The following is a 13,160-nucleotide window of genomic DNA, read 5'->3' on the forward strand; positions in this document are numbered from 1 at the left end:
TATGTATGTATGTATGTATGTGTGTGTGTGTGTGTGTGTGTGTGTGTGTGTGTGTGTGTGTGTGTGTGTGTGTGTGTGTGTGTGTGTGTGTGTGTGTGTGTGTGTGTGTGTGTGTGTGTGTGTGTGTGTGTGTGTGTGTGTGTGTGTGTGTGTGTGTGTGTGTGTGTGTGTGTGTGTGTGTGTGTGTGTGTGTGTGTATGTATGTATGTATGTATGTATGTATGTATGTATGTATGTATGTATGTATGTATGTATGTATGTATGTATGTATGTATGTATATATATATATATATATAATATATATATATGTGTATGTATGTATGTATGTATGTATGTATGTATGTATGTATGTTGTATGTATGTATGTATGTATGTATGTATGTATGTATGTATGTATGTATGTATGTATGTATGTATGTATGTATGTATGTATGTATGTATAAAAGAAAAAAAATACAATAGAAATATTGACTGATGTTTCTTAGGCGACTCTTTCGAAGTTGGTTAAGGTTCGAGTATGGAATCAGGGCTGGTGTTCTATAGCCCTTCTCTAAGACAAACTCTAACCTTAACCAACTTCGAAAGAGTGCCTAAGCTTAACCGGTGAAATAAAGAGGCGTCACACGATTGGCGCTACCAGAAACGTCAGTGGCCAATCAGAGCGCAGAACGCGAACGCGAACCTGGAAATCCGTTGGTAAAAGTATTCAGGCGTCGGGGTTGGGATGTGGAGATGCAAGTTTTGACTTTTTATTGCTGTTTTTACCTCAAACGGAAAACCTCAAACTCTTATGAAGAGGAGAAAAAATACTCAAGATTAGCCACTTGCAGACGGCAGGGTGTGACGTACTGTATATTTTAGTTGATGAAATATTTTTGTTGACTAAATATTTTAGTTGATGAAATATGTTTTCATTTCAGTGTCACAGTATGACATCGATCTCCAAAATAAGAAAAAAAATAAAAATAAAATGTGGGGCCTCTAGTGACGAGGGGCCTCCAATTTTTTTTTAAATAAAAGTAAAAAAAAAATAAACAAATATTTGGGGCCTCTAGTGACGAGGGGCCTCCAATTTTTTTAAATAAAAGTAAAAAAAATAATAATAATAATTTGGGGCCTCTAGTGACGAGGGGCCTCCAAAAGGCCTCGGGTGACGAGGGGCCTCCAAAAAAATAAAAAATAAAAGTAAAAAATATAATAATACTAATTTGGGGCCTCTTGTGACGAGCGGCCTCCAAAAGGCCTCTAGTGACGAGGGGCCTTAAAAAAATTAAAGTTAAAAAGAAATTAAAAAAATGTGGGGCCTCTAGTGACCAGGGGCCTCCAAAAAAAATAAAAATAAAAAATTTAATTTTTTTTGAGGCCCCTCATCACTAGAGGCCCACGGGCCGCGGCCCGGACGGCCCGGTCGTTAATCCGGCCCTGCCTCCAGTGGTCTCATGGCGCCATCTAACGGGCACCGCCAGATGGTGCAGACCACCATTTTGTGTTGGTTGACAGTAATTGAGTTCATTTCTTCATGTATGTTGTCCTGGGCTTTTCCTTCCCTTGTTTAAATGTCATCCTCCTGTTTGGTTGTTGTTTGTGATATTGCCTTGGTTGTTGTTGTGATATTGCTTTTGCGTCTTGTTTGGTGTTTGTTTGTTCTGTGTTTTGGATTGGCCTGGCCAGGTGTTGCCAATTGTAATTAGTCTGTGTATATTAGTGTGTTCTGTCCTCACTTCCTTTGTGGCGTCATACCTCCTTGTTCCCGTACCTGTCATGTCTGTTGTCGTCTTCCTTGCCCTGCTGTTTGTATTGAGTCTCAGTATTGTTTTTATTAGTATTCCTTTTTTTGTGCTTCTTTGTTTTTCGTGTATCAGTTTGCGTGTTCTCTAGTGCCAGCTCGGCTGTGCCTTTCATTTGTTTTGGTATCTGTAATATACCCTTGCTCTCTTGGTTTTAAAAATAAATATAGAACACTACGTTTTGTGAAGAGCAACCACCGTCTCCGTTCTCCTATCATTCTGCAGTTCTGGGGCTCCTCCGCCAATCCGCATATTGGGTTCTACTTTTCCCCCCGTTTCCTAACACTTATTCTGAAAGAGTTGAACTAGGTCTAACGGACACCTCGGGGCCAGCTGACACCAACACCAACAGCAATAGACATGATTATGACATATTAAATGTGCGGCTGAACTTGTAGACCTTGGTTGGATTACAGTGCCCAGTCACTATAGAGTGGCCACCTATGCCTCAGAAGGGTAATATTGTTATTTCAATCGGAGTGACTCCTTCAAAAGGAACCCTATGCCAATCAGGTTGCTATAGCCATGACCTTGTGAATAATTGCATGCCGTTTTCTTCTGCTCCCTATTTCGTAATTTTTGTTGTTGCCTTTTTTTTTATTGTTTATATATATAATTTTTTTCTTTTTTTTTTCTTAACTTAATTTGTCCTTTCTTTTTGTATGGATTTATATACATATGACTCTCTAGGCAGGGTGAGCATATTCAGGGTGCACATGCTCCTCTTACTATCTGAGGGTCTCAATACAAACAAACTGGATAGTATCTAATGGGTAGTGGGGGGTTTGTATGCATGTTTCAGGAAGCACTTAAGGTACTGACTGAACCAACTCAATTTGCACACGCTTCTTTTACTGTCTGAAGGTACAGGTCTCTAACACTGCCGAATGTAGCTAACCACATTACCTTTCTATACATATTTTAGGTACATTTTGAGGTCCCTGAATCGTGTAACCCCTGTAACTGCATATACCTCTTGATTATTATTATTTTACTCTTTAAATATATGTATATATTTTTATAGACAGAAGGAGAGGGGGGGAAAAAATAAGAAAGTGGCGCCTCTTTTTCAACTCTGTTATGGTTTTGCAATTTTTATATCCCTAGTGGGCATGGTAGCAGGGGCTAAAGACATTCTCCTCGAGCTGTTATAGGTTGGAAGCGGGCCTTGCCCAGGTCCACTGAATTATAGGTTGACCTATACACACTGGAGCGCCTCGGTATACTTGTTCACTCTCAACTTTTTATGGGTCACACTCCTTAGTGGGAGTCATTGGTAGCGCTTTTACATCCATGCTCTAATGGATGAGCCCCGAGTTGTGTTGCAAATATCTTTCATTTTTATTCTAATTAAAAATTTTGAATTTATTCATCCCTTTTTTTCTTTTTTCTTTTTTTGGCTGTTCGAATGTTCTTTTAACACACATTTAAAAGTGTATCCATAACCATAGTGGAGGCTGTTCGAAATGAACGGGAGAGAGTGGAAAAGAGGAGTGAGGATGAAGTCTCCACCAGAAGGAGCGTATCCTGAGAGGTACGAAGGCCGTTACTGTTCCCTTAGGGACCAAGGGATGTACCCCCGGGTAAGTATGTTTGTGTATGGTTGTGTGGGTGCATGTGTGTGCGTCAACCCCCCCCCCTTCTTTATCCCCCTCTACCTTTCTCCTCTCTTCCAATGTTTAATTTTTTCAACTCAGGTATGTATATACTTAATAGAACATGGCAGTGACGGGCAGGAACATCCGTTTCGTCTCATGGAATGTCAAAGGGATGAATAACTCTATCAAGGCTAACAAGGTACTTAAACCACCTACGGCATCTCAAGGGTGACCTTTGTTTTTTACAAGAGACACACATCTGCACCTCAGATATCCCCCGTATTAAGAGAGCATGGATGGGACACATTTTTCATTCTAAATTCTCTGCAAAAGCCAGGGGAGATGCAATTATTATAGATAGGGATGTTCCCTTCGAGCCTTCCACCATTTTAACTGACCCTGACGGACGATATGTTATAGTGTCGGGCAGGCTGCAGAACATTCCGGTGGTTTTGGCCTCAATATATGCACCAAATTGGGACAATGATAAATTTGTATCCAATTTATTTTCCTCGATACCTAACCTTAATGATCATCACATAATTATCGGAGGAGACTTTAATCAGGTCCAAAACATAGAACTTGACAGGTCTTTGGTTAGATGTACTACCATCTCCAAAGCGGCGAACATCCAAAAATTTCACATGGAACAGCTTGGCCTTATAGACCCTTGGAGAGCAAAATGTCCTACCGATAAACTTTTCTCCTTCTTCTCCCATGTCCACCACACATATTCGAGGATAGACTTCTTTTTACTAGATGAAAAACTACTACATAATGTAGTCTCTACTAAGTACCATAGTATAGTAATTTCCGATCATGCCCCGACATCCGTTGAAATTTACTTCCCCCAGGGTAGAACACCCTCTAAATTTTGGAGATTCAACTCCCACTTATTGTCTGAACCTGAATTTAAGGATTTTATTCATGCACAAATAAAAATCTTCTTTGAGATAAACGACACACCTGAAGTTAGCAGTGACAATACTCTGGGAGGCCTTTAAGGCATATCTCTGTGGACAGGCCATCTCCTTTACCTCTCATTTTGGGAAGCAGGAACAATCCAAATTAACGGGTATATCAGATGAGATTAAACGATTAGACATCCAGTACTCGTCTAAACCCACCCCTGCTCTATATAAAAAACGACTCCAGCTTCAATCACAATATGATTTGCTTTCAACTAGTAAGATCGAGAGACTACTCCTTCACACCAAGCAACGTTTTTTCGAACAGGGGGATAAGGCCGGAAAATTACTTGCGTACCAAGCACGAGTGGCGAGTGCCTCTAGACTGATTCCCAGGATAAAATCCCAATTAGGTGTCACTACAACAGACCCTACGGAAATTTCAGAAATTTTCTCTGACTATTATTCCAAACTTTACATGTCGGAGTCTTCCCAGCAGGACTGGGATCGCCCAAACCCCCTCAAGTCTCTCAAGTACCCTCAAGCAAATAAAGCGGAATCTGAAGAGTTAGGCACGCCTATAACCATCTCTGAAGTGACTGAGGCAATCAAATCTTTACAAAGTGGTAAATCACCCGGGCCAGATGGCTATACTACAGAATTTTATAAAACGTACTCCGTGTTGGTTGCTCCGTTCCTACTGAGAGTATATAACGACTCCCTTCTAAAGGGCCAAATGCCACCCACGCTATCAGAGCATTGTCCCTGCTGCTCAAAAAAGGTAAAGACCCTCTCCTTTGTAGCAGTTACAGACCAATCTCCCTCCTTAATGTGGATTGTAAAATATTGGCTAAGGTCCTTTCATGCCGTCTTCAGAAGGTGGTCCCATTCCTGATAGACCCGGATCAGACGGGTTTCATCATGGACAGGCAATCCTTCTTTAACACCAGAAGGCTGTTAAATATTCTTTTCACAACCACGACTGGCGCACCAGAAATGGTACTCTCCCTAGATGCTGAGAAAGCGTTTGACAGAGTGGAATGGAGATACCTGTTCCATACACTTGAGAAATTCGGTTTGGGTCCGGGTTTTATTTCATGGATAAAACTCCTATACTCGTCCCCGGTGGCCTCGGTTAATGTGAATGGTACCAAGTCGGGTCAGTTTGCGCTTTATCGCGGCACCCGTCAAGGATGCCCGCTTTCTCCCTTGCTCTACGCGCTCGCCGCAGAACCTTTAGCCATATGGCTTCGCAGTGAGGACAGATTTGAGGGGATTGAGAGGTTCAGCCCAGCATCTCATTGTATGCCGATGATCTCCTACTTTATGTCTCCAATCCGTCATCGCCCATCCCTGTTATCCTGGATATTCTAGAACAGCATAGGCAGCTCTCTGGGTACAAACTTAATCTCCAGAAAAGTGAATATTTACCTGTTAATGCATCTGCGGAACGGCTTCCTCAATCGCTTTTCCCCTTTAAAAGGGCCACGGAAGGATTCACATATCTAGGGATTTTTATGGCCAAATCACAGACGGAGCTCTTCGCAAAAAATGTCCGTCCTCTGCTGGATCGCTTTAAGTTAGATCTGACGAGATGGTCCTCTCTACCCCTCTCACTTCTGGGGAGGGTTAACCTGATAAAGATGGTGGTCTTACCCCGATTTTTATACGCTTTTCAGCATATACCAATATTTATTAATAACGCCTTTTTCACTTCGATTGATCAACTTATAGGTTCATTCCTGTGGGGTAACAAAAGAGCACGTATTAAGAGGACGATCATGCAACTTCCCAAATCAGAAGGGGGTTTGGCTTTGCCTAATCTTCGCTATTACTACTGGGCATGTAATAATAAACAAACTCCTTTACTGGAGGACTAGGAGGGAGGAAGAAGACCAACCCCAATCGGCTCGGATGGAAGTCTCCTCTTCAAAGTACTCACTCTGGTCTGTGGCGACATCCCAACTACCCATTTCAATCCCTATTAAACAGGTGGCTCGGAACCAAATTGTAACGGATACTTTGAAAATCTGGAAACAGTTTAGGAAACAATTTGGCCTACACGCTCCGTCGGGGCTAGCTCCAATCTCTCAAAATCACCTATTCCTACCGTCCTGTTCTGATCCTGTATTCAGAAGCTGGGCGAATAAAGGTTTGCTAACCATTAATGACCTCTACTCCGGAGGTGTGTTCTCCTCGTTTGCAGAATTATCAAAAAAATTTGGTCTCCCAAATTCCCACCTTTTCCGTTTTTTTTCAGATCAGACATTTTGTTCAGAACCAATTCCCACAATTCCCTGGCCGTCCTCCAGAGTCTAGGACTGACCCTCTCCTATCGCTCGGTATCGGGCGGAAAGGGCTCGTCTCAATTATATATGATAAAATATTTTGGATGAACCCAACTTGCTTAGACTCCCTAAAAGCCAAATGGGACGAAGATCTAGGAATTATTATTACAGATGAACAATGGGATCATATATTAGTGCAAGACATAGTTTGCTGCAGTGTAGGATCCTGCATAGGGTTCATTACACCAATGCGAGGTTAGCAAAGATATACCCGGATAGAACGGATGCGTGTAATAGATGTAAACAATCTCCAGACGATTATATGCACATGTTTTGGACGTGCCCCAAACTCACAGAGTTTTGGACTGCAATATTTGATACACTGAGTAGGGTCCTGGGTGTGACGTTAGACCCTGATCCACTCACTGCCTTTTTCGGTATCCCGAATACCCCTTCGATCGCATCTAGGGCTGCAAAACGAGTTGTGGCGTTCACTACCCTCCTCGCTAGGAGACTTATTCTCTTTAAGTGGATACACCCTTCCCCACCCACTCACAACAGATGGATACATGAGATACTACATTGCATTAGGCTTGAGCGAATCAGATTCTCCCTAAAGGGCTCCCTTGAAACATTCCATGTGACCTGGCAACCATTTCTGCAACACATCGATACCCTGACTATCAATGAAGAGACTTAGAAAGGATAGAGCTTTACACCTCTAACTGCACTTCCATATCTTTTATTATTATTTTATTCCTATTTTCCAATTCCCTCCCCCCCTTCCCTGTCCTGGTATGTATGGGTGTGAATGAGACCCCGGGGGGGTGGGTGGGTAACTGGGGGAGGGAGAGGGGAACGAGGGACACAGCTGCATAAGATCAAACTACTCAAGAATTACCACAACACTATAAGTAGGGGTGGGGGAAAGAGTGAAATAATATCATTGATGACTTTCATCCACAGCCACATCCGTGCTAGAGAGTTTCTTTGTGTGTTTTTGGTTCTTTCTTTATCTCTTTTTATCTGAATATTTGTGCACAATGCAGATGGGTCTGATTGATATTGTTGTTGTTTTTTGTTTTTCTTTCCCAGCAGCATCTATGCTGTGTGTTTGTGTATTTTGCAGATGTGTTTGTCAACAACCTCGGTGTGGGGGGGATGGGGTGGGAATGAGGGAGGGGAAGGGGAAATGAGAGGGAAAAAAAGAAAAAAGATGGAAAATGTATGGTATTGACAACTGTAAATGTTCAACACTCTTTTCCTGCAATAAAGAAATTAAAAAAATATCGATCAACACCTGCTGTCTTTTCAGGTGAGGCGGCCGCGCCCAATTATCAAGTCTGGTTCGAATTAACGAGAGTGAATCCGCCTTCGAGGAACAGGGAAAGCCTGGATTTATTCATCGGGTTAATTGAATCTGGCTAATGGGACTTTTGATCGACTTAGTTGAACCAGGAGAGGCGATGAAGGCTGATAACGATCAACGACAGGTAAGGCTGATAACAATCAACGACAGGCAAGGCTGATAACGATCAACGACAGGCTGATAACGATCAACGACAGGCAAGGCTGATAACGATCAACGACAGGCAAGGGTGATAACGATCAATAATGACCGTAAACTAACAGTAGTTATCATGAATGAATAGAAGACTAATTCATTAGTGAATGAATTAGTTCTCAAGATGGAAAACAAGTATAATGACCTCCTGTCACTAATAGATTTCACCAAAACACACAAAAAGGATTAACACTTTAACTAAAGGTTTTTCTAAAGTTTATCTAATTTTAAGTGGCTCATAAACCCTGTCTTTCTTAACTAAATTAATGATTATTTGTTGTCTGCCAATAGGATCATATTTCTATTTTATTGACTTTGTGTGCTTGTTAGTCTGCATTAGTTTAGCTATTTGACTTGTGAAATACTCTTAACAAAACCCTGTCTGACAAATACTTTCAGATCACTGCACTGATAAATGCGATCAAATTGTTTATTTTCTTGGAAATATTGAGATATTATTAATATCCCTTATTAATAATGTATAACTAATTTGTCTTTTAAATTATTCATATGAATTTATCTCAGTATTATTCATCTGGATTTTCATTAATCAAGGTTGAAATCCTTATTGACACAACATACTAATACAGGTTATATATTATGTGATGTGTTTTATGCAAATACACAATGCTAAATATTTGTATCTTTTTTAATATGTATTCGTAATGTATTTTGAAGTATATTTGTATGAATATATTTGAAAGATATTTGTATGAATATATGTTAAAGATATCTGTATGAATATATTTAAAATATATCTGTATGAATATATTTAAAAGATATTTGTATGGTCCTGGAAGACAAATTTGACAGCAACAGTCTCACCTCTCCTCTCCTCTCTCCTCCTCTTTTCCTCCTCTCTCCTCCTTTACTATCTCATCCTCTCCTATTCTCTCCTCTCCTCTCCTCCTATCTCCTCTCCTCTCTCTGCCCTCCTCGTCTTGTATCCTCTTTCTCCCTCCAACTCTCAGGTATCCATGGCAACAAGTCCACACTGCTGTTATGTGTTGTGTTGCATGGAGCTGTCAGTTTGTGTGTGTGCGTGTGTGTGTCCTGTTATGGAAATCAGAACTCTTTCTCAAGCTATCAAACACTCGTCCGTCCGTCCGTCCGTCCGTCTGTCTGTCGGTCGGTCAGTCGGCCGGCCGGCCTTAATGCATTATGTATAATACCATAGTGCTTAAAGCATAATGTCTAATGCCATAGTGTATAATGTCATTAATGTATAATGTCTATTGCCATAGTGCTTTACGTTTTAATGCATGTCTATTGCCATGGTGCTTGATGCCTTAATGCATTATGTATAATGCCAAGGTGCTTAATGCATAATGCATTAGACATTATGCATTAAGCACCATGGCATTAGACATTATGCATTAAGGCGTTAAGCACTATGGCATTAGACATGCATTAAAACGTAAAGCACTATGGCAATAGACATTATACATTAAGGCGTTAAGCACTATGGCATTAGACATTATGCATTAAGCACCATGGCATTAGACACTATGCATTAAGGCATTAGGCACTATGGCATTAGACATTATGCATTAAGGTTAAGCAATATGGCATTAGACATAATGCATTAAGGCATTAGACATGGATGATTATAAATGTTTTGTCTGGATGATTACACTGTGGTGAGTGACTCACTTATCACGCACAATGGTACAGACATTCACTGGACTTTAGGAGCGGAGTGAGGGCTCCTTTAACACATTAACTGCCACAGAGTTTGATCATCTTATACCATTCTCTGCCAGCACTGTAAGTCTATGGAGATGTTCACCTTCTTTGCAGGGCTATAACTTTTTAAATTGTATTGCTAAATTGACATTACTATGGCCCATTCAACATTGATTATCCATCGTTCACACATTCATACAAAAATACCGTCTAGAATATAAATATGTTTTTATCGTTTTCTGCAGTAATTCCTAGAACGTGAGATATAGGCATAAATGCATATATAGATTATCGAATGACGCTTGATACCGATCCACGCTATATAAAAAATGTCAACTGTCAACTGTATGCCGCTAGGGGCGTGCAAGCAGTGTGGTCGCACAGGGCCTCGCGAGAAGGGGGGCCTCGCGGATTTTTTTTTTAAATTATAAAAAAACTTTATTTATTATTATTTATTTTTTTGTAAATAAAAATAAATAGAATGTTAACAATCACTTTCCATCACAGACCTAAAATCTAGTTTTGCTTACATGCTTATATATTTCACATTAGACACGTTTGTAGAATAGTGTTCCGGGCTCTGCGGCTCTGCAGATATACTATTGGTTTCAGTCAATGACCCGTTTACTTTTGTGCAAAGCATCGTGGGAGGACTAACACTAGGGGGAGCTGGTTGGCGTCGGTCTGGTAGTCGGTAGAGAGATGTGAAGTAGACCGGTATTATCCATGAGGGGAGGGGGTACAGGTACGGGGTCTATTCGGCGCTATCCACAGGAGCGAGTGGATGTCTTGGCCAAGAGCATCCTTCTTTTGAAAACCAAATGTGCAGCATCGGAGCAGAAGAAATAACGCTGCATGCCGTAAGCTTATCAATACCAAGTATAGTGATTAGGTTATGCCAAGACGAAGAGGACATTTGGCAGATGGACTGAAGATGAAAGTTGTTGCGTGTTAGAACGTTCAGTCAGGCTAGCCATGTCGGCTAGTAGCTTAGCTAAAGTCAGGGACAGCTAACTAGCGTTAGCTAACCTAGCTAGCTAGTTAGCTTTAGCTTTGTTATCGAGTGCTAACATGTGGTTCAGTGGGGCTAGCCATGTCGGCTAGTAGCTTAGCTAAAGGCAGGGACAGCTAACTAGCGTTAGCTAACCTTATCGAGTGCTAACGTGTGGCAGATAAACTAGGAACAGACTCCCAAGTTCATCCCAACAGGGGGGACAATATCATGGGACTGGTGAACTTTGTCATCTCCACGGTTGTCTCCTTCCTCTTGGACCTGATTCTGCGTTTGGGTGAGTTTTTAATGCAATCTATTCTGTTCCCGCCGTGGATATCTCTCTCTCTCTCGCGCTCTCTCTCTCTTTCTCTCTCTCTCTCGATCTCTCTCTCTCTCTCTTGCTCTCTCTCTCTCTCTCTCTCTCTCTCTCTCTCTCTCTCTCTCTCTCTCGCTCTCTCTCTCTCTCTTGCGCGCGCATGCTCTCTCGGTCTCTCTCTGTCTCTGTCTCTCTCTCACTCGGTGTGTTGCATCATGCAACAGGGTCTGCTCCGGTATCAATATTGAATGTGCAGTAATGCTATGCACTGTTCTGCTGCCTGGACATTACTGCTCAACATGATCACGCCAGCTTTACAAGTTGCTCTCTGGGAACTTATAGAGTTCGATTCAAATAAGGCAAAACTGCAAATCTGCATGTCGTGCTTGAAAAATTAACCTGGCTTTAAGCTTGTTTATCAGGTTCCAGGGGTGTTTTATGCATTTTCCCTGTTACTACCAGGTGTACGACTGTACAGGTGCATTGCCACTAAGCCTCGGGCAGCGCTATTATTTAAGAATACATTGACTGTATCATATGCCCAGCCTCGGGCAGCGCTATTATTTAAGAATACGTTGACTGTATGCCCAGCCTCGGGCAGCGCTATTATTTAAGAATACGTTGACTGTATGAAGAAAAAAAAATAATAATATTTATAAAAAAAAATATATATATATATATTAAATCTTTTTTTGTTTTTTTTTGTTTAACCTTTAGGGAGGGGGGGCTCGCGTTTAAATCTCGCACAGGGCCTCGCATTTCTCCCAGACGGCACTGTCCGTAGGCCTCCCCCTGCATATGGTCACTAAGGCTGGTGGGTGGCGCCCCTGCTGTGATTTCCGACACCTAAACAACGCCACAACCCAGGACCGGTACCCCATCCCGCATATACAGGACTTCTCTGCCTACCTGGTGGGCACCACCATCTTTTCCAAGGTAGACTTGGTGCGGGGCTACCACCAGGTACCAGTTCACCCACGGGATGTACCCAAGATGGCGGTCATCACTCCTTTTGGACATTTTGAGTGTCTGCGTATACCCTTCGGCCACAAGGAGCCGGTGCAGACATTCCAGCGGCTGATGGACTCGGTGCTGCAGGACATGGCATTCTTGTTTGTACTTTGATGACATTCTCGTAGCCAGTACGTCTGCAGAGGAGCACCTGACACATCTCCGGCAGTTATTCGAGCGGCTCACCAAAAAAACACCTCCCCAGCAGGCCAACATGACTACAGACCGGTGGCACTCACCTCTGTGGTTATGAAATGCCAATCAGTGTTCCACACCCTTCGCTATCAGATGTAGTGTCAGGCAGGGCTGCTCCGCCTCTGCACTATTATTTGTGTTATCTCTTGAACCCTTGGCCCAAAAAAATTATGGGAAGTAATGTTATTTACTACTATGGGAAATAAAACCCGTAAATAACACTCACCATACAATTTGTCTGTACGCAGATGATCTGTTATTATTCCTTGACAATACACCACGACCCCTACCTGTAGTCTTAGATACTATTCAAATGTTTTGTTTTATTTCAGGTTACAAGATCAATTTGAATAAGTAAATTTTACCTCCCCTAAATACAGCAGCAAGTAGTCCCCAGTTACATACAGAAATACCAGTGGGTTCTTGTTTCAGATATTTAGGTATAGATTTAGGTATATACCAAGCCATTGACATAATTGTGTAAAAAAATTACAAGAGTCTTAAGAAGGTAATATCTGACGAGTTAAACCATTGGTCACTATTATTAATTCCATTCTCAGTCAGGCTCTCAGTAGTCAAGACCCATATTCTCCCTAAGATACATTTTCTGGTAAGCATGATTAATTTACCGCCACCTCCAGGATTTTGGGAGAAGCTACATGGGCTAGTATTCAAATTTATATGGCGTGAACAACATCCACGAATCAGCAATTCCAGACTCCAAAACAGTAGGAAAGCAGGAGGGCTATTGGTTCCTAATTTTGAACAGTATTACTTCTCCTGCTCAGGCCGTTGCTAAGATGGTTCAATAAT

The 13,160-nt window shown here is 41.6% G+C and overlaps 1 protein-coding gene across 1 annotated transcript in view; it reads left to right on the forward strand.

Annotated features, from left to right (window-relative positions):
* Positions 1–12,134: 12,134 nt before the first annotated feature.
* pde1a (phosphodiesterase 1A, calmodulin-dependent) overlaps positions 12,135–13,160 on the forward strand; it is a gene marked incomplete at both ends in the record, with an annotated part of 257,482 nt that continues 256,456 nt past the window's right edge. Inside the window, one exon of the mRNA XM_084314037.1 lies at positions 12,135–12,253. Within this exon, the coding sequence (XP_084170163.1) occupies positions 12,135–12,253 (119 nt within the window). The remainder of the gene's footprint in view (positions 12,254–13,160) is intronic.

The sequence above is a fragment of the Notolepis coatsorum genome, assembly GCF_963971535.1.
Source record: "Notolepis coatsorum genome assembly, chromosome: 5".
Classification (NCBI taxonomy): Eukaryota; Metazoa; Chordata; class Actinopteri; order Aulopiformes; family Paralepididae; genus Notolepis; species Notolepis coatsorum.